Source organism: Microtus oregoni, unplaced genomic scaffold, assembly GCF_018167655.1.
Source record: "Microtus oregoni isolate MIOR12 unplaced genomic scaffold, Mior012 000062F_ref0000492, whole genome shotgun sequence".
NCBI classification, from domain to species: domain Eukaryota; kingdom Metazoa; phylum Chordata; class Mammalia; order Rodentia; family Cricetidae; genus Microtus; species Microtus oregoni.
The window spans coordinates 8,886,277-8,908,687 of record NW_024543872.1 but is presented as its reverse complement, the minus strand read 5'-3'; the positions used below and the strand labels follow the sequence as shown (position 1 = coordinate 8,908,687).

Here is a 22,411-nt window from a genome sequence, read left to right as displayed (position 1 = left end):
GGATGAGGGGGCCTCAGGACAGTGGCCTAAATACAGTCTAAGGATTATTACCGGGCCCAGCTGTCCCCTCCTGCTGCCGCTGAGTTTGCTGGATGACAATAACACTCCCTGGGCTGTCCTGGGTTTTAGGGGAGTCCTGTCAGCTCTTCATCTAGGGACCCCCTGATAGCGTGTTTCCTTGGGGTGTGGAGGTGTTCTGAAGGTAAAATGTGGACACCGTCTATGCTTGGAAGGAGAGAGGGGCACTGTCACATTGTGCGTCCCTTCTCATCTGCCAACTTTGACTTCACTTGTGAAGGCCCCTCTGCCTTAGGCTGTGCACGCGCAGTGGCCACCATGAGATGGTTGTGAGCAAGTCAATTGCTAAATATTCAGGGAGACCCTTAGCGTCCTGATTCCGGCTTCCTCCTGCCCCCACCTTTCTCCAGAGGACTAGAGGACTCAGGTATGATGACTCATACTTGAGCCATCTCACCTAGAAAAGAAGCCCAGAGACCTGAAGGCCTCTTCCAGCTCAGGACTCAGCAGGGTGAAGTGAGACGGCCACCTACGGTAGCAGTTTGTACTAAGCCAAGGGTTCTAGCCAGGCTGGGGCATGCACCAGCCGAGCAGGGACCACTAGCGAAGTCTATTTGCAGGCTCTCTGAGTATCCAGCCACTGCCTTGGCCTAGTCCCAGTACATATTAAGACATATTAAGAAGCTCCTCTGGAGGGGAGAGTGTGCTGCCCTGAGACCTGCCTGGCCCCCAGAAAGCCTTTCCTTAGGCCCTAAGAAGTGGGAAAGGACACAGATGGAGAATAAAGGTGTGTCTGGCTTGATCTGTCTGCAAGAGGCCATGCCCACAAGGTGAGCTGTATAGACCAACAGGGCACCATGTTTGGGCACTACGATCTGGACACTGAGCTTAGCAAAGAGGAAGTAACTGATGACCTTCTTGCTCTTTTCCCAGAGCTCCCAACAAGAGGCTCTGTAAGACCTGAGATTGCACACAGTGCTCAGCCAACTACGGATGTAGTCCCTCTACACCAGGCTTTCTCCACCAAAAAGTAAAAAGAAAAGAAAAAAAAAGTCCCTCGTCCATGGTTCCTCCTATCTTATAATGAAAACAGAGAACAGGGGCAGCACCACTAGGGGTCCCTGGGCAAAGCCCTCCTGGAGGTGAGAGAGGATCCCAGTGGCCTGCAGGGCATCTGGTCGAGGATGGAAAGGAGGAGCATACAGAATGAGGAGCATACAGAATGAGGAGCATACAGAATGAGGACCATACAGAATGAGGAACATACAGAATGAGGACCATACAGAATGAGGAACATACAGAATGAGGAACATACAGAATGAGGAACATACAGAATGAGGAACATACAGAATGAGGAGCATCAGGCATGGATGGGGCTCTGAGAACTCCACCCAAGCGGAGCATTGGCAGGTGTGGAGTTGGGAGGAGATGACAAAAGTCGGTGCAATAACTGCCATGTGTGGGACATGGCGGGAGTGACAGCAAGTTTGGCATTTGTGATACTTCACTTTACCCCCGAGCAGCGGACACTTGCACCTAACTTCACGCCCTCTGGCACTCAATGCAATGCAAAGGGATTTCTCAGAGCTACAAATAAACACAGGCCACGAGGAGACAGCAGTTAACAGGCACACCTATGGGGGAACAAACACGTTGTGAGTGACCAGCAGAGAGAGAGACGAGAGATCAGGACCTGAGCCCACCCTCTCTAGGCTTGGGGTTTGCACGCCCTGGGAGTGCTGGAAAAAGAGGCCGCCCATGTGGACAGCTGGTGGCAAGTGTCTCAGAGCGTCTGAATTCTGGTGCCTTCTGCACTGTGTGCTGAGAGAACGCCATCTCCAGCCTTACCAAAGGTAGGGAAGCTTTGCTTGTGTGAGCTAATTAGCACCTGGGGGACACCAGACACCGCTGAAGGCTGGGAAGTGAACGAATAAGTGGATGCTAAACCCAGACTCATCCAGCCTGTTTCTCAACTTGGCTCTAGGATGCTGGCTCACAGAACACTCCCGTGTTTCTAGGGAATCCTCCGAAAAATGGCCCCTTCAACTCACTCTCCACTGGCACTCCAGTTGACACCACCCACGGGCTCAAGCTTTGAAACAGGTTTTTGGCAACCATTTTGCGCTCTTCATTATGAGCAAGCGATTACCAGATATCCAAGGAAGGCCCCTGGCATGAAAGGGAGGGCTCACAGCAGCTAATGGCAAAAAGCACCTCAAAGGGAAGGATCAGAGGCGATAACTGCATTCAGGGAAGGAAATGGGGAGGGTTTTACTCAAGAAAGGGAGAAGACAGAACACAAATGAGATCCTGGAAACCAAACACTTAAGTGGGAGAGTGAAAACCACATTGTGGTTGAAAGATAAGCGTTGAAGACGCAGTCTAGAAAGGAGAGAAGGCACAGTGAGTGTCTGTAGTGCAAGCAGGGGACCTCAGTGTGAGGCTCAGAGTCCATTGTCAAAAAGCCAGACGTGGTGGTCCATGCTTGCAATCCCAGCTCTGGGGTGGTGGAGATAGACAGATTCCTGGAGCTGGAAGGACAGTCAGCCCAGACCTAGGGATGAGCCCCAGACCAATGAAAGACTCTAACCCAAACAACACTGCGCAGAGATGGCTCAGTGGGTAAGTGTCCTTTGCTCTGCTAGCTGAGTTTGAACCCTCAGCTCTCGTGTTAAAAAGCCAGGCATGGCTGCATGTGCCTGTAATCCCAACACTACAAAGCCAACGAATGAGAGCAATGCGTTCTCAGAAAGAAAGTGAGTATGAATGAAGAAGCAAAAACAGCAGGACACACACATGCACACACACTCGCACATGCACACACACGCGCACATGCGCACACATGCACACACATGCACACACGCGCGCACACGCACACACATACATACATGCACACACATGCACACACATATATACATGCACACACACGCACATGCACATACATGCACACACATATACACATGCACACACGCACATGTACACACATGCACACACATATACACATGCACGCACATGCACACACATGCACACACATATACACATGCACACACACATGCACGCACACACACACAGAGACAGACATACGTATCGACATACACACACATGCACAAACATATACACATGCACACACACACAGACAGACATACGTATCGACATACACGCACATGCACACACACATGCACATACACACACACAATCAGAAAACAGAAAGGCTTTGGATTTCTCATTAACAACAGTGAAAGCTAAACTGTAATCAAGTGATACTTCCCAAATCCTGAAGGAAAATGGTTTCCAATCTATAATCCAGTTCTATCTAAATGCTTAGTCAGGTGTAAAGGGACAATAAGGACATTTTCAGATGTGTAAGGGGTCACAAAACACTTAGTTCCCAGTGTTCTTTATCAGAAAGCGACTAAAGGATGTGCCCCACCAAAGCATAGAAGCGAAGGGAGAAGATGTGGAATCCGAAGGATGGGGAAGCAATGACACCTAGGATGCTGGCATGTTCTGCGTTCAAAGTGCAACCCTCTCCCAACGACAGCAAGTACAAGGCACCAAGAAAAACTTCTCTAAGAAAAGGAAACAGAAACCCCTCCCTTCTGAACGCTCTCGGCGATTTAGACAATTGGTAGAGCCTTGATGAGGAGTTAATGATATGTACAAAGAAAACTAAGCAAAAACAATTATTATATCCAGAAAAAAATAACAACAAAAATGTGCAGAAAGGAAAGCTCCTCACATTTTATTTCACAGCTTAGCCCCGGGGAGGGTACAGGGTCGTGGTGACCAAGACACCTGCTAATGGTTTGCACGCCAAGGCTGTCTCCCGTCTCTGCTCACTGAGGGAGTTTAATCCCTGAAGCTTTATGTTAATGGTGTGGAGGAAGCAGAAAGCAATCCTAGTACAGAGCCCAGAAGTGAGGCTTTGGGGAAGTGATTAGATCAGATAAAATCATTCAGGTGGGGCCCTGTGAGTGAATTCTAGCGGCTTTCAAAGGAGAGAGAGAGAGAGAGAGAGAGAGAGACAGCCATGGGCTCCTGCTGTGATGTGATTTAGCCAAGGGGAGGCCCCTCATTGCAGCCTGCAGTTTCCAGAAATGAACTAAATAAACTTCTTGAATTCTCAGTGAAGTAGCCTGCTTCAAGTATTTTATTTAAAAAAAAAAAAATAACAAAAAGACTGACTACCCAATGCCAAATGTTCTTTTGCTTCAAATTATCCGATCACTACACTGGGAAGTCATGGGAGTGGGGTGACGCATGGGACATCTTGGGAGGGCAGAGAGCTAGACACCTACCTCCAGGAGGGTCAGAGGCTGAAAAGAGTAATCTAATGTTCTCTTTAGAGATCCTGGGGAGGGGGAAGGGGCAGGGAGATGCTGCAGATGGCCTGGCTAGGGCGTAAGCTGTCCCCCACCCTTTTTCTCAGACAGCTCGCTCTGTCTTCTCTCAGGTTTTGCCACCCATCATCCCAGGTGGACACAAAGGCACCGGGCCAGGAAACCAGAAACCCGAGTCACGCCATGCCACACTCACAGTGTTTACAGAAAGCAAGGTCATTATTTACAGGAAGAGAAACATTGAGCTAATTGACTTTTAAAGACATCAAATACAGCAGACAAACAAAGCATAAAACCCCACGTGGAAAAGGGGCGCAGTGTCCCAACCAGTAGGCGTCTTTGTCCACAGGCTTTTCCGGCTATCTCTGCTACCGGGAACCTTCTCGGGCCTCGCTCTCTAAGTCACCAGCCCGCTTTTTCCATGATGAAAACCAATTAAGAAAACAAAGCTTCATTCTTCTCACACCATCCAAGTCCCCTAACCAAGTTAAACCAATCCCTAAAGTTCCCTGTCCCCCATCCCCACCTCCCTTGCCCCCCACCTTCTCCAAGCCTGTCCCAGAAAAGGTCCTGGGTAGTGTGAGTAACAAGGCTCTGATCCCTGGGCTGCAGGGTTCCTCCACTTGCCCAAGATTGGAAGATGCAGAAGGTAACAGGAGTGTAGGGGACAGGAATGTAGATTTCAGTCCAGCCTGAGGCCAGTGACATGGTGGTTGACAGCTGATGACAAAGGGGAAAAGATAAGACAAAAAGGGAGACGATGACAGCAATAACAACTTCCACCAAGGCTCTTGTTCCTAGGGTGAGATTGTGTGTGTGTGTGTGTGTGTGTGTGTTAAATTACTTAATTTGTGGTGTATAGCTGTTGTGACACAGGATCTCCTGTAGCCCAGGCTGGCCTTGAACTCCTGATCCCCCCCCAACTTTCAGCTCCAAGTTCTGGGATTATGGCATATGTTATCAGGTCTGGCTGAAATTAACATATTTAAAAGTGAATTGATGGTGATTAGGGATGACATATTTTTTTTTGAATGTCCTTACTTGGGAAAATTGGAGGTTGATATCTCCAGTCCCTGCTGAAAATAGACTTCAGCTTCGGGATAAAAAGTCTGGGATACACTGTGAAGGACGATCCCGAAGAGAACAAGACTCACCCCAGAACCAGAGCTACAGACTCTGAAGAGACATCTAGTCCAGGCTCCCTTGGGTACCAAGCATATGCCAGAATACCCCTGCCAAGGGCCTCCTGGCATGATCTGTTTGGCTCCTTTTGGTGGTGGGGGGCTCATTCCCTGTGCAGCCTTGGCCATTAGAATGTATCTCCTTGTGCTGTTGAAAATTTACACAGCCCTTAGGCAGCTCTACTCCTGCCCACACTTTCTCATTCCTCGACCTTCTCCATCCTTGTATTTCATACCCCTCTGGGTGCTGGTTCCGCAGCCACCTCTGCACCTGAGGGCCATGGCTGCCACCATAGCATTGGTTGAATAACTACAACAATCTTCACTGAGTAGCCAGCTCCTCCTCCGAGGTCCCTGGCCTCATCTTTGAGGCAGCCTTACCCTCAGAGCACATCCTGCTCCAGACAGAGGGAAGGTGTGGCCCTCACTGCATAGTGATAGCTCTGATCACTATTCCGCCAGGATCCGAATGACGTCTGCGGAAGTCTGAGTGTTGTGGCTTGTCAGCCCACCCCTGACTCTCACAAACCGTGGAAAAATTTTAATTAAAACCTTATTGTGACTGGGGAGTCCTTTCCTTGTGTATGTCTAGGCCTGGCCAAGCTGCCCTGGGGAAGGACAGGGCCTCTTCATAGCAGAACCAGTCTCAAGCCATTGTCCCTAAGGAACCGAGAAGTGTGGTGGTAGTGCCAGAGCAGCAGGGGGTTGGGAGCCAGGAGCCTCCAAGCCACCCCACCACTCCTCCCATTTTACATGGGGGGAAACTGAGGACTCACCCGCTTGTCTGTCTGTCCTGGGAATATGGAGTCTAGGATTCAGCCTTGGTAAAGTAGAGAAAGCCAGAGGGAAACAGGCAGGTGACTCCTGCAGTGTGTTCAGCCTTTGACATTGTGAAATGACATAGTCATCCATAAACGTCATACTCAAGAACTGCACATATTCCAGAATGCCAAAGCCCAAATCAAAACAAACCAACAAATAAAAACAAAAAACAAAGCCCATACTGTTTGAGGAGAGATTAGGGTTTGGTGAGGGACTTCATTCAATGCTGTCATTGCCGCACATGTCAGGTTGCAGATTAGATATGCCTGAGGAGCTTCCTGCCTTAGGAAGGTTGGCAACACTGATGGACGGATGGACTGACAGACAAATGGATGGATGGATGGATGGATGGATGGATGGATGGATGGATAGACGGACGTACGTACGGATGGATAGAGGGATGGATGGATGGATAGAGGGATGGATGGACGGATAGAGGGATGGGTGGATGGACGGACGGACGGATGGATGGATGGACTGACGGATGAATGAACAGACAAATGGATGGATGGATGGATGGATGGATGGACGGAAGGACAGACAGACAGACGGACGGACGGATGGATAGAGGGATGGATGGACGGACGGACGGACAGATGGATGCATAGAGGGATGGATGGATGGATGGATGGATAAACTGACGGATGAATGAACAGACAAATGGATGGATGGATGGATGGATGGATGGACGGAAGGACAGACAGACGGATGGATAGAGGGATGGATGGACGGACGGACGGACGGACAGATGGATGCATAGAGGGATGGATGGATGGATGGATGGATGGATGGATGGATGGATAAACTGACGAATGAATGAACAGACAAATGGATGGATGGATGGATGGATGGATGGATGGATGGATGGACGGACGGACAGACGGACGGACGGACAGACAGATGGATGGATGGACAAATGGATAGATGGATGGATGGATGGACAGATGGACAGACGGACAGATGGATGGATGGGCGGGCAAATGGATAGATGGATGGATGGACAAATGGATGGATGGATGGATGGATGGATGGATGGATGGACAAATGAATGTATGGAGGGAGGGAGGGAGGGAAGGATGGATGGATGGGGAATTAATGGAAGAGCTGGAGTCAGAGTGTTCTCTTTAAACACCTAGAAATGGACAAAGGCAAGCTAGGGGACAGTCTCAGGCTCCCTGCCTTTCTCCTCCCAGCTTCTCATGGGAGAACCTGAGGACGCTCTCAACCTCTCTATAAGAGTTCTAGTCTTGATATAGCATGAACAAAAGACAGAGAGGACAGAAGAAGTCTGGGCAGATGCCCTGAAGGAGCCCCATGGCCCCTGGTGGTCCTGTGTGGGATTCCCCTACGTTTCTAATCTCCCCAGTTTTCGGTACAAAGGGCAGTAGAAGGAACGAGAAGGTACAGGGTCTCTGGCCCACTGAGGGGTGGAGTAAATGGTGAGCCCCCAAGGGCGGATCAGGGACTAATGGGATTAGGAGTAGGAGGCCTGTGAACGGGGCCAGTAAGATCTTCTGGGCTACCACCTTCTAACAGGGAGACCTGGGGTGACTCTCACAGCCTGGCTGGTTGTCCTCATCTGAGAGAGGGCAATGGTCAGTACACCTGTCTGGCCAGGTTTGATGTGGTGGGAGAGACAGAAATAAGTGAGAAGTATGTGAGGGCCACGTCCTGATGGGCCCCTTGCCTAGAAATCCCAGAGCCCCTGGGAATGACATTCAGATGAGACCCTTCAACACTCAGCATGGACGGACGGCCCACTCCGCGCTTGAAGGCCCGCTCCGCACTTGCCATACCTTCAGCCCCTCCCCATCCCAGACTCACCCTCAAAGCAGGAAGGGAGCTGACTTGGTCCATGGTCAGTGTGGCCTCCTTATAGTGCTTCCGTGAGGGGCAGAGCTTCAGGAAGGTCTTGTGGATACTGAGGAGAAAGGAGAGAGGCATAGTGGTCACACAGGAATGAAAGGGAGCCATGGAAGTCCCCTGCTCATGTGTGTAGGGGTGTGTCAGTAAGAAAAGGGCACTAAGTGTGGGCTGACATGGAACGGGAAATATCCCCAGTCCTCCTGTCTTCCATGTTGGAGTACACAAATGAGCTGGGAACAAGGAAAGGAGAGTCTTGGTGTAATGTTCTGTCGCGTGGGCCACATTCCACTCTGGTATGTCAGAACTGGCAGGAGTGTCTGTCATGGCTCCTTCCAGCTCCTCAGGTACAAACGGAGGTATCCAGGTCCTCTTGTGGACATCCAGACACCCTCATCCTCAGCATGTATAAAGAGGTCACTTGGTGAACACAGGAGCCAAGTTTAAAATCCATGTACCCGAAGTCAGCTGGCAAACCTGACTTCCAAGCCGGAGAGCTGGTGACAAGAGGTCCCTGCAGACTGAAAACCTGAGCAAGCAATAAGGATGAACCCTATCCTAGGCAAAGACAAGATGATCTCTTAGCCTCTCACCCCATCCTGGACTGCAGGCTCTGTTCACCAGCAAGCTCTTGGGACTACAAGGCCAGGGACTGTGGCGGCCTGTGGAGGAGAGAGTAGACAGCAGACTGGGCAAAGCTGCGGGGTCTTGGTAAACTTAATGGTTCTGAGTCTTGTCTTCATCACTGAGTTAAGAGCCATCAGGACCTCTCTTGTCATGCAAGTTCAGTGTGAGTGAAATGAAGTGCATGAGTGTGTGTGCATGTGTGTGTGTGCATGCGTTTGTGTGTGTACGTGTGCATGTGTGCGCGTGCGTGTGTGTGCACGCATGTGTGTTTGCATGTGTATGTATGTGTATGTGCACGTGTGTGTGTGCATGTGTGTCTGCATGTATGTGTGTTAAGGTGTAAATATGGTTTAAAATATGGGTATTTTTTACCCGCATAGATCTACATCCCTTCCTCCTCTTTGGGTTCTCCTGCACATCTGGCATTCTGTTCTTCTGGCTGTTGTACAACTCAAAGCTTGATAACGATGGAGGAAGCCCTCTCACCTCGCTCAGGCTTTTCATTCCAGCTGCATTTTTAGTTATTATTATATCCTTAGTGCGCGCGCACGCGCGCGCGCGCGTGCGCGCACACACACACACACACAAACACATGCCAACCACTGCATGCATGTGGAAATCAGAAGACACCCCTTAGAAGCTAGTTATTCTTCTCCCTTGTGTCCCAGTGATTGACTCAGGTGTCCAGGGTTGGTGGTGACTACTTGACTTGTTAAGTCATCCCACCAGCCCTCAAGCCTCTTTTATGATCCCCTTATGCTTCAAAATTATCCTTCTCTCCGCTCCTTTTCTAGTCTGCCTTCCTCTGCTGAGTGCCAGGAGCTAGCAGTCAAATCCACATTCTGGAGCGAGTAACTCACAGCCCTCCATTGGCATCCCCACAAGACACAGATGAATTTTAGTCAGTGGGGATTTAGAGACACGTGGCCAAGTGAAGAATTCGAGGGTGAGTCTATGATCAGAGAATCGGGGGTAGAGAAGGAGGCCATGACAGTGCCCAACAACAGAGAATGCTGAGCCATCGTCTGGTTCCCTTTCAGTCACTCCTCTTGTCACAGCTCATGGACTAGAAAAGTATCCTGTAAGCCATGGACACATGGAGGAAAAATAAGCCAAGATTCTGTTTGTCCACAATTCTGCCTAGCATTGCACTTTGAGAGGCTGATCTCCATCTGCTGCCACTGACTCCCTGGCCTTCAACCTTCCAAATGGGCTTGGGCCCAGGGGAAACCCCAGAAGGAAGTTGGAGTCCGTGAGAGAATAGTTAGGGTCCATCTCCCCATCCTCACAACCTCAGCACAGCCGAGTTTGCCCTTCCTGGAGGCCAACTGCAGCAGTTTCCACCTGCACCTGAGCACCTCAAGCCCTGGGCAGGGGTGGTGGGTGTTCAGACACCTCCCACAGCCTCTGTAGTGCTTCTCCATGCTCCATCACCTCCCAGGATGAGATGCTACCTTCGAGATGCGGCTGAGGATGCTGCCTTTGTCTTTCTGGGATGACGACTAATGAGACAGACAAACCCATGTGAATCCTTTTCCTTCCCTACTAACTGTGGTGCCAGAGACCATAGACATGGGTTCTATGCCTGTCTGCCTTGTGCTGACTTGGGAGGGCCTGGCAAATGGGAGGTAGACCGGGGCTTGTAGATACATGGAGAGAGAAACAATCCTCTAAACTGTCCCCCGAGGCTCTGTGTTAAGTGTAAGTGAGAGCCAAAAAAGCAAGATGTGGGGAGGTTAGGAGAGAATTCTAAAGGTGTTGGGATGGGAGAAAGGTCATCTCAGATCAACAGGAAGAAAGAAAAAACATTCCTACTGGAGGTTCCCTGCTGACCTTTAAGGGGCAAGGGCAGTCACAGGCCAAAGGGGCGTTTTCTCACGATCATTGTTAGAATGGCTGTAAATCAACTTCCTTTCTTTCCTTTTTACAGACAGGTCTCACTATGTAGCCCTGGTTATCCTAAAACTCACCTTGTAGATCAAACCAGCCTTGAATTCATAGAGATCTGCCTGCCTCTGCCTCCAGAGTGTTGACATTAAAGGTGTGCATCATCATGTCCAGGCAAAAGACAGACTCACTTTTCACTAGGTGTGTGTGTGTGTGTGTGTGTGTGTGTGTGTGTGTGTGTGTACTAAGAATACATGTACCTACCAAGTTCAGATGTGGATGTCCACTGTCTTATTCTACCATTGTTCATCTTATTTTGGGGGGCAGGATCCTCACTGAACCCATATCTCAACAGTTAGACTATTGGTCAGGAAGCTGTAGAGATTCTGTCTCTGTCTTCCCACCTCTGAGTCAAAAACAATGCTCAGCATTTTCATGTGTGTTCTAGGAACAGAACTCCAGGTGTCATGCTTGTGTGGCAAGCACGTTACCAACAGAGCCATCTCCCCAGCTCTTCACTAGGTTTGAGCTCTCCTGGCCACACATGCTTGTGGTGTGTATGTAGAAGTGAGCGCTCTTCTGTCCATCCCACAGGGAGGACCTAGCAAGGCAGGGACCACTCCTCTAGAGTAGAGAAAATAGGAGGTAGATGACTTGCCCAAGTCACATGGGTGTGGATGTTAAAGATGTCGCAGACATCAGAGTTCTCGCCTGGAAGTCCAGGGAAGGAAGGCTGGCAAGGCCCTGCAAGTGTCACCACCCCTCTTCCGAGCACACACTGTGTTCTGGGCATACTCAGACATGTCACCTCCTGGCGTCTTCCCCATAGTGCCCATGGGAGATGTGAAAGTGACCACTTTTGTGGATGGGTAAACTGAGGCTTGGGGAGTTCACCCAGCATGCCTAAGGTTGTACAACTGGCAAGAAACAAGAGTGGATGACTGAACCCTAAAGTGGAATATTTGATCTGTGCTGTCTTCCCTTCAAGGGTTCACTCTTTGCCCCCAGGTGAGAGACCCTGTGCACCCTTTCCCAGACTCTGAGCAAGGTTGTTGAACGGAGCCCTGCCCAGACTCCATGCCTCCCCAGACAGCCACAGGGACCAGCTGTCCACAGATGAATCACGGCTGCATCTCGGCTGCCACAGAATGTTCTCCTCCTCCAAATATGGATCAGCCAGCTCGAAATGGAGCTCTGAGTTAATCACTAATGGACTCAAAAGTCAAAGCCATTTGAGAAACTCACACGTTCAGCCTGCCAACAGCCAGGCAGCCTGGGTGGGGCTCACTTCCACTCTTGGCTCCCAGGCGAGAGAAAGGCTCAGAGTCTACTTAGCTGAGGGCTACCTCTTCACGTGACCTTGGACCTGCCCCTCCCCTCCCCCCTTCCCCACAGCCTCAGTTTCTCGTAAGAAATAAGTGTCGTGGTGACTCCCCTGCCCGCATCCCACCACTCAGACACCTGTGACTCTGAAGCCTGTACCCCTCTCTGACATCCTACCGTTGCTGCTTCTGAGACCTTTTAGTTTAGAGGGTCTCAAACGGGGCTCTGTTCAAACCTGTAGGGAATCTATAAATGGCTCTGTACCCTACTAGGTCTTGGGGTTCCTATTCGCACCCAGGGCAATGCACAGGTTCTACAAGCTTCCAGATGCCTCTCCTGGACCTGCAAGATCAAGATCAGAGATTTAATGTAATTCCCTGTCTTGGCTCAAAGACTCAAACATGAAGATTTCTGTGTGTGACCCTGGGAGAATCACTGTCTTTCTCTGGGCCAGTTTCCAATCCTCTGCAGAAGGGAAACGATATGGTAACAACACTGTGTGTGCTCAGCCCTGAGCTGGGTGTGCACTGCTCACACAATGACATGTCATCTCCTTGGCCTTGTGATGACTTTGTGAGGCTGGCTGCTGAATCCTCTGACATTGTTTTCTAGTGTGGAAACGGAGGCCCAGTCACATAGCTAGAAAACAGCAGAGCTGAACCTAAACCCAGGCTCTTGGCTCCCAGGGAAAAAAAACCTGTAATATTCCATGTTCTGGATCTTCAGTTGCTCCAGGGAGCCCCAGAGGCTAATAGGTAGAACAAGGGATGGAGATTAGAAAGTCTGGAGAGTCTCCAGGATGCTAAGAAGAAAGAGTGGCTTCTTAAGAGGCTCAGGGGAGCATTTGTCTAGCAATGCTAGGGCCAGTCACCAACTGGAAGGAAGGAAGGAAGGAAGGAAGGAAGGAAGGAAGGGAGGGAGGGAGGGAGGGAGGGGGAGGGGAGGGGAGGGGAGGGGAGGACCAGCCTGAGCAGGGTCTAGGAACAAATGCTTCAACAGATCCAACCTTAACCAAGATTCCAGAGTGTCACAGATTCATCCAAGGGGCTCAGCCTGAGCCGGGCTGACCCAGCTCCAGTCACAGCATGTGGGTCTGGTGACTTGGCCTTCATGTGCTTATTCATGTGGCTGAGCAGGTGAGACATCTTACACGGACTCCCCGCCTCCCCGCCTGCTATCGATCTCTTCATGGTTTTTATCAGAGGACCACCACAATTCCACTGAACCATCTCTGAGGCCACTTAAGCAAAACTGTTCAAAGGTGACCAGGACTTGGTCTGATCCAGCTTGACCTTAGCAACTCATGATGACCCATTCTCTTACACATCGTGAGCCAAGAACTTTCTGAGCCCACACCGTGCTCTAAGCAGTATCTCCTTTACTCACAATGCACCCCTAACTGGGTCACGTTCAAGTCCCTGGTTGTCTCTGAGGAGCTAGGGTGTTTTCAGTCTGTCTATGCCCTGCATCTCTGGTGGTATTATCCTGCATCTGTGTGTGAACACCCCTCACTTCAGAAACTGGTAGCATCTTGTATCTCTCAGTCTAGTTTACTAAAGGAAGACACTACAATAGGCTAAAAACATCAACAGTATAAAACCTATGACTTATATTCTGTACCCCCACACTTATCTACCCTGCTCTCCAGAGGCATTTTACAAACAGTTTATTGTTTCTCTTGTTGTTTTTCTTAATATTTATATAACGCTTCTAAGTACTGTGCCAACGCTCCCATTTGTCGGGACCCTTCATTATAGACATTATCTTGTGACATGCCCCTATTAAGAGGAGGATTTATTTCTCTATATAAGTCTCCTTTCCCGATGTCCCAATTTAAAACAATTTGCCTGAATCGATATTCTGTATTTACCGTATTACTATTACATTTTATTTATTATTCAAACATTTCTCACAGCTGATTTCCCTTGTGTAACATGATAGCATTTGCTTTCTTGCAACGCCTTTTGTTTTTCCCAGACTTAACCATCGCTCTGTTTTCGTTTTCTGAGACTGTAGCATACTTATCATTAGCTCACCCCCCAGACTCTCTATAGCGCTGTAAAGAACTGAGTGTCCTCCAGGCCTGTTTCCATTGTCCTGCTTGAGCTTGTCTCCGTCACCGTCCTTGGAACTGATCTTTCCATCCTCTACGGTAGAATCCTTTCTTCCAAGGGTCCTGTGTCTTTCTTTGAGGTTGATTACTAATTTTAGCAAAGCAAATCCTCAAAAAGTTGTCTCAAATATTTTTTAATTGCATGTAAAAAATATTGTTATTCCACTTAGATTTTTGATTGATAGTTTATCCAGGAACTTGATTTTAGACTGGAATTTTTTTCCCTAAAAGTTTTGAAGGACTTGTGTCTTCCAATGTAAGCCCCACGCTGTTCTGATTCCATTCCTCCTGTGTACGAACTCTTCCTTTTCCTCCCTGTTATCTCGGCATCCTGAAATGTCTTGTTGGCAGGATGATACATGTAAGCTCTTTAGTTTGCTCTTGACATGTAAAGGTCCTTGGCCTTCAAGTTAGACTCACAGCAAGACTTTGAAGGTTAAGTGGAGATCCCCTTGCTCGTCGTTGCTCTTGGTGACCAGCAGTCAGCCTGGCTATAACTCTTATCTAGATGGTGGCCTCTTCGTCCACTGGAGCAGGGGCAGGATTGCCAAGTGGATCACAGGGCAAGGAATATACACTCTGATACCCTCAGTTTCCCTTTCTGTCCTCACCTGACTCTGCACCAGGGAATTCCAAGCTCCCTCGGTCTTTCTGGGGTTCGATTCTATCCCTGCAGACCCTGCAGGTCAGTTTCTCTCAGCTTTATGCTCAGCCAAGTCTGTCTCAGGCGCTATCTACTGGGTACTTCTCGCATTTCCGGTGGTCTTCCTCAGCTGTGCATCTCTTCTTGTGCTTGCAGGCCTGTTTTTCCTTTTAAAAACATGCCTTCATTCTACCTTAGTAGAGGGAACAGACATGGGTGATACTCTGTTTCCATACTAACTGGAAGTTCCATGCATTTGCTTTCCTAATTTAATCTTATAATCTTGAATATTTCTATAAGGTTCTCAGTGGAAGTCCCAGCCACTCAAGACAGCATCTCACTGGTGGGTAGATCAGCACCAGTGTTTCCTGGACCATAGTGATGCAAACAGAATGATCAAATCAAAGTGCCTTTTTCATCTTGAATCATAGCAGTTATGCACCTTGATCGTTTAAGGTCCTTGTCCGTGTCTTTAGCTGCTCCTCAGGCTGTGAGACCCTTGGGCCGGGGTGTCAGCTTTCCTGAAGGAGCAGGACCTCTCCAGTATCACCCGCCATCTTGGAGTTCCTGTCCCCTGCTCTTGTCCATTTTACTTCAAGGGGTGCAGTATGGAGACAGACGTAGAGTCTCCAGGGTCGTTGCATAAGGACATGGTATCAGTGACTTTTCCCCTTGCCCTGACAGAACACCCAACAGAAATAATTTATGAGGGTTTATTTGGTTCATGGTTGAAAGGAATACAACCATTTGAGGTAGAGTAGAGAAAAGTATGATGGCTGGACGGGCAGCTGAGATGCTGGGTCTGAAGCTGTGGGGACTTACGGGTCAGCCTATTAAATCCTAGCGGATCAGGAAGCAATGCTGTCTAGAAGCAGAACCCTCAGGAACTACAGTCCTACATTCATCAGCGAGGCAGGCCCCACATCCTAAAGGTTCCATAACCTCCCGAAATAGCAGCAGCAGCGGGAGATGAAGTGTTCAAACACACGAGCCTGCTGGCACATTTACATTCAGGTTGTCATAACCTCCTTTGATGGGGATGGGAGCAGGGTGGAAAGGGGATGCGACCAGCTGCTCCCTGAAGTCCTGGGTGGTCAGTTCACATGAGAAGGGGCCCTTAAGGATGGCTCACTTCCAAGAACCTTATTCTCAGGAGGCTAGCATAGAGCAAAGGAAAATAGGGGGAAGCAAGTGGTCAAGGGAGGAAACAGGGGTGCTTTCCACAGTCTCTCTCCCCAAGTCCTCATCTCCACCCCACAGATTAAGTATTCATGATGGGATCTGGTATTGAATTACAGTTCATCAAAGCAAGGGAAGGACCCAGGGCCATTGAGGAAGGATGGATGGTTCCATCTGCCTCCTGTAACCCTGGCGAAGAGGACAACTTCAAAAAAAAAAAAAAAGGCAAAGACAGAGAACAAAAGGAATAGGATGCAGGCACAGGAAGCAGCGATGTGCGCTGGTGAGATTCATGGATGTGCGTGCACAATTCTCGCTGGAGTCTGGACGATAAACCGACAGTGAGCTGAGGTAAGAGGAAGGGCCCACGGAATAGAAGTGAATCATTTGCTTCTCACTATTTGAATTTTCTAGCCATATTGAAGTGTTGTTTCATTTCATCTTGTTTTATTTTTTATGCCTACATCACTTCTTAGAAACTATCAGCAGGGATTAGGTGAGCGGTGGGCTACAGCTCGTTTGGAGTTCTGCCATTTTTTTCTCTACATAAAAAAGTTGAGTTCAGAGGGTGGCAGTCACCAGTCCTTGGCTTACATGTATCAAATCATAGCTTTGATTCCCAGTATAGAAAAAAAAAGCAAATAAATAGTAATTTTTAAAAGGAAAAGTAACACAGCCTCAAGATTGTCCCTGGTCTTTGTAGTTCTTTGTCACTTAGATACCCTGTTGTGCCTGGAGAGTCTGATGTTTGTGGCCTTCAGGCTGGGTGTGGGGCTTAAGGAGGGTAAGTACAAGAAGAGCCGGTGAGGCCAAGAGGTGTGTGTGTGTCCGGGATAGTGTCTAAAAACTCTCCTCTTTCCCATCTTCACTGATTTTCCCCAAGAGTTTTCTGGAAAGCTCATTTATACACCATACAAGTTTGCATACCATACAGGTTTGCACATCACATGAGTATGTACACCACACGGGTTTGCATGCCACAGGGGTTTGTACACCACAGAGGTTTGCACACCCCAGGTTTGTTTACCACACTGGTTTGCACACCACACAGGTTTGCATGTCACATGAGTTTGCACATCACATGGGTTTGCACACCATACAGCTTTGCACACACACATGGGTTTGCATACCACATGGGTTTGCACACCCCATGGGTTTGCACACCACACAGATTTGCACACCCCATGGGTTTGCACACCACACAGATTTGCACACCCCATGGGTTTGCACATCACACAGATTTGCACACCATACAGGTTTGCACACCATGTGGGTTTGCACACCACACAGGTTTGCACGCCACATGGGTTTGCACACCACACAGGTTTGCACGCCACATGGGTTTGCACACCACACAGGTTTGCACGCCACATGGGTTTGCACACCACACAGGTTTGCACGCCACATGGGTTTGCACACCACACGGGTTTGCACGCCACGTGGGTTTGCACATCACACGGGTTTGCACACCACAGGTTTGTTTACCACATGGGTTTACATGCCACATGGGTTTGCACACCTGACGGGTTTGCTGAGCACCTGGCTCTAACCAAACACATCTATCCTGGCCATCCCACCCATGCCCTATGAAGCCATTTGTCACATCTCCATTCCGGATCATGAGGTCTTTGGCCAAGAGCTTTTCCACAGGGAAGGGTCCTGCTTGAGAACTTATTGTTTCCTGCAGGCCCTGGAAAGAGACATGGGGGGCAGACAAGAGGAAGAGGGGACAGGTAGCAGACTGAGTGTCCATGATGCTTCCAAGTTCACTGAACCAGTGAATAGCCCAAATAAGCTCATCCTATACTTTCTAAGCCTTTGTTCGTTTCCCTCATTGTCCCAAGGTATCCCAGCTGCTAAGAACCTCCTTGATGTTGGTAACAGCATTGCAGCCCAGGTCTGGTGTGTCCTACTCCAGTGGAATCTCACAACTTCCTGTCCATCCCAGATGCTGCCTCAGGGCTCTGCGGTTCTGAGTAGGGGTTCACACCCCAAGGCCAGAGCGAAGCCATAGCAAGAAAAAAACCCGGCTTAAGAGAAGGGAAAGGAGGACCCGGAGCCTCTACTCACCACAGAATCTCATTTCTCGTCAGGAAGGTCAGAGCCTGCAACAAATCAGAGATGTGACCTGCCACTCAGTCCAGTCCCACCATGGGCCCTGGAAGAGCCTGGAGCCTCAGGAGAGGGAGGCATCCTCTCTCTTTGTACTATAAGAAGGGAAGGCACTGCAGGCCACAGGAACAGGCTTGTGGTGGTAGCCAAGGGCAAAGTGCTACCTTACTCTCCTTCCATGTTGTAACAAAAAGGTAGAGCAGCCCAGACTGGGAGATTCAGTGAGAACCAAACCACACCCTGGGCTCCAGGACAGGGGCAGGGGAGAAGAGGGTGAGAGTGCCGGTCTGAACCCCATGGACACAAGCTCAGCAGAGGCAAGAGACATCACAGCCAGCCTGGTACGCTCCAGAGCTTCAGGCAAGAGTTCTCTTCTTGGTCCGGCCTGCCCTGGGAAGCCCCCAGTTCTGCCCCAAATCTGTGACCTAACTACCCACCTGGTACTCGTCCAGGTCCTCCCACTGCATCTGGTACCTCAGACACTGCTGCCCCATGCCAACCCAGCCTCCTCCTCGCCAGCAGTAGAACTTCTACCCCAAGGGCTCAGCAGCTGGTGCAGTCAATTGATTCAGTTGCCATGGTGACCAGCATTCCACCTTCTGCCCCTGAGTTGGCAAACAGGTTCTTTTGGTGCCCTGGCTAAGAAACATCACCTCCAAAACAACAAACGGGAAGGCAGGCCAAAAGTAGTCTTAAGATTGTTGACTCAGGGCGTCACGATGCCTGGGACGGAATCCCAGACCTGCCACGTGCTCACTGTGTGACCTGGGGTGAGCTACGCAACCTCTGTCCTTCTTTGTTCCCTTCCCTCTTCAAGGGGATCATGATCACAGGACTGTCGTAGATGTCACCCAGTGGATGCAGGCGGCGATGACTGACTCGTAGACAGTGCTCACTGAGGGTTCTAACCAGATCTTGAGTGCCGTGCAGGATGTGGGGTACTGAGATGGAAAAAACATTGACTTTGACTTCCGATACAGAAGAGTACTTGACACCATCAGACGGTTCCCATGGGAACAGAAGGAGCATTCAAATCTGGACAACACGAAAGGACCCTACACAAAGATGAAGTCAAAGGCTTCTACCAAGGTGGGGCAGAAGTCAGGGTTCCCACCCCAGAACTGCTCTGGTTCTGGGCAAGCAAATGGACTGAGCCCTCCAGAATGACTCTCTGATATTTCTGGGGGACAGAAAGTTGGGTAGAACGGGGAGACTGTGGATCACAGGGGAAACGGAGAAGATAAGCAGCACTGCCATTGGCACTAAAATTCTGGGGTCCCCCTGAAATCCTCCAGGGTATTCTGAATACCCACCCCCATAGTACATACGAGAATCCCTTCAGCCCAGAACACATTTGGTCACAGACTGTCCAGGGAGGAGCATGGGTCTCTGAGGTGGAGAATTCTCTAGAAATGGAACTGCACACTGTTGTTTATCTTGGCCTCACAGAAGAGGGGGACAGACAGAAGCCTAAGCTTGGTCCCTTCAGTAACTGAACAGGCACCAGCACCAGGCATGTCACTGGGTTCTGGAGAGGAACAACTTTTAGAGTTAGAAACAACTTCGAAGAAATACCTGCTCTCCATACAAACACCCTCTGCACACGCCATGCGTATACATGCATCAGGTATACGCATGTCCCTGGAGTTGGAAGCCGATGTCCCCAGAGGTAACATTGCATTACAGAGGCATGAATATACAGAAAGAAGACAGGCACAGCCAACCCTTTGATATTATAACATCTATGAAGTTCAGGCTTGAAAACAATCAAGTTATAAGAGAGAGGGGGAGAGAAGAAGATGGAGAAAGAGAGATAAAGAGGGGGGGAGAGATGGAGAGAGAGAGAGAGAGAGAGAGAGAGAGAGAGAGAGAGAGAGAGAGAGAGCATCCCTAATGTTTTAAGTAAATTCTTAATTTTCTGGTCCTTTGAATGCATGTAACCTTTGAGCTGTAGGCCAGACTTGCCTGATTATAGATAGCGACACTTAATAGCTATTTAGCTATTACATGCAGTGATTTAGAACCTGGACTTTGAAATATTAAAGGCTGGGTTTTCTCACTTCAAGCAAATGATAAAACTACTATAAGCCTCAGTTTCCATCTCTAAAAGGGGACTTACAAGTTCCTACTTTCTAAAATTCAAGGCTAAAAAAAGAATGACAAAGGTGTAACTTCTTTTGTTGATGCTTTTTAATCAAAATGACTGGTACAAACTGAATATTTGAGAGAAGGAAAACAATATAGCTTTAAAAGTTGAGCCTGGCCGGGCGGTGGTGGCTCACGCCTTTAATCCCAGCACTCGGGAGGCAGAGGCAGGCGGATCTCTGTGAGTCTGAGACCAGCCTGGTCTACAAGAGCTAGTTCCAGGACAGGCTCCAAAACCACAGAGAAACCCTGTCTCGAAAAACCAAAAATAATAATAATAATAATAATAATAATAAAAAAATAAAAGTTGAGCCTGGAAGGAAGTGTAGAAGGTCAGCAAGCAGGCAGTCACTAAATCCCATCCAAACTTGACCTCTTCTAACTACGCAGTGCGGCTGACAAAAGCTGGCTTGGGTCACGGGACTCTTGCTCCCTCGCTTTAGGGACTACAGAGTTGGCGAGGTTAAGGAATGCTCTGTTGCAGGTCCGGGACACCCAGGGACACCTGGGGATCTTTGAGGTGCCACCCTCTCCATCCCGTCTTTTTTCCGACATCCTGATTACACAGGTGCAGCAGCTTGGCAACAGTCTATTGTGTCTTTTTACTCTGCAGACCCTGCTGAAAGAGAGCAACCAAAGCAGATGCTAGAGAGCTAGGCCAGGAGGCTGGTGAAGACATCAGGCCCTCCACACCCAGCCTAGACACACTCCAGGAATGTGAACCCACAGCCCTCAAGAAGCTGCCATGCGGTAAGAGACAGATAACAAGGAACAGGCCGAAGGCCAATGCTGGAGCTGTTGGACACCCTAGAGCCTCCCAATGAGAGCCATTGGGACAGAAGTCTGAGTGACAGAACTGAGCCAGGTTGAGAAGATGGGGACAATGTTCCAGGCCCAGGAGGCCGTGGAATCCAGCCAGAACTGCGCGGCACTGTACGGATTTTCACATTTGTTTTTATAGGGTACCTTCCCTTCTGAAAATGATGCGGGTTTGTCATTTACAGCTGGTATATAAAGGCGCCTTTGTAAACATAGCTCTTTAATGAAAAGAAATAGCAGCCTTTTAAAGAAGAATATTAAGTGAATAATTTTACAGGTGGTAGAGGAATGCACCAGCAATTACAAGGTGCTGGGTGTGCTCACGTGCTCCCTGCCTCCCTCCCTTTCTCCCTCCCTCCCTCCCTTCCTTTCTCAGTCCCCCTCTTCCTCCCTCCTCCTCCCTCCCTCCCCCCCCCACGCACACGCGCCCGCACACATAACCAAGGTATGCCAGCCCTGTTACCCTCCCATCTCCTTCAGCTTTTGCCCTCCCCACCCCATCTGTCCCTAACCCACTTCCCCCCACCCCCATCTCTGGGACTTTATCCTAGACAGGCCTTTTATTGGTTCTCTCCAATAACAATAGTAGCAATAAGAATGTCACCTTACATTTGCATATCCCTTTACAATTCCAAAATGCTTTTCTATGTACCATCTCATTTGCCCAAGGCACAAAAGACTGTGCATTTAAAAATGAAAGAAAGAAAGAAAAAGAAAAATTTCCCACCTGAGGCTCTCTGTGTTAGCCGACCTGTGTCCCTCCCCCAGTCCACGGTACTGCTGGACTCCTGGGTGCTGCAGTGACTTCAGAAGAGCTGTAATTGAGCAGGGAAGAGTTTTCTGGAAGAACAGCTCCACATCCTGCCTTTCTAGGGGCTCCCCGAGGTAAGTTTCTGCCACCTTGCCTGGAAATGTGCAGATTCTTAGAATTCCAGCCCCTTACCGAACTTCATTTATTTTTACTTGACTTGTCAAATCCGCCAGTTATTGAAAGATGATTGGTATCCAGGCTATTTAAAAGAGTCTCACAACTTAACAATACAAAGAAATAAGCCAACTTAAAAAAAAAAAAAGAGGGAGCTGGAGAGATGGCTCAGAGGTTAAGAGCATTGCCTGCTCTTCCAAAGGTCCTGAGTTCAATTCCCAGCAACCACATGGTGGCTCACAACCATCTGGAATGAGATCTGGTGCCCTCTTCTGGCCTGCAATCATACACACAGACAGAATATTGTATACAAAATAAATAAATATTTAAAAAAAAATCCTCTAAAAAAAAAAAGAGGGAGGGGGGCTCGGGCTGAGAGAGCAACTGGGTACTTACTGCTCTTGCAAAGGAATT

General features: G+C 49.1%; 1 protein-coding gene across 1 annotated transcript in view; it reads right to left on the bottom strand.

Annotated features, from left to right (window-relative positions):
- Window positions 1-18,602, bottom strand: part of LOC121439626 (calcium and integrin-binding family member 4) — a 57,365-nt gene extending 38,763 nt beyond the window's left edge. Inside the window, exons 1-3 of the mRNA XM_041640156.1 lie at window positions 18,546-18,602; window positions 18,067-18,101; window positions 8,186-8,282 (exon numbers count right to left, since the gene is read on the bottom strand). Of these exons, the coding sequence (XP_041496090.1) occupies window positions 8,186-8,282; window positions 18,067-18,101; window positions 18,546-18,602 (189 nt within the window). The remainder of the gene's footprint in view (window positions 1-8,185; window positions 8,283-18,066; window positions 18,102-18,545) is intronic.
- Between the last annotated feature and the right edge of the window lie 3,809 nt (window positions 18,603-22,411).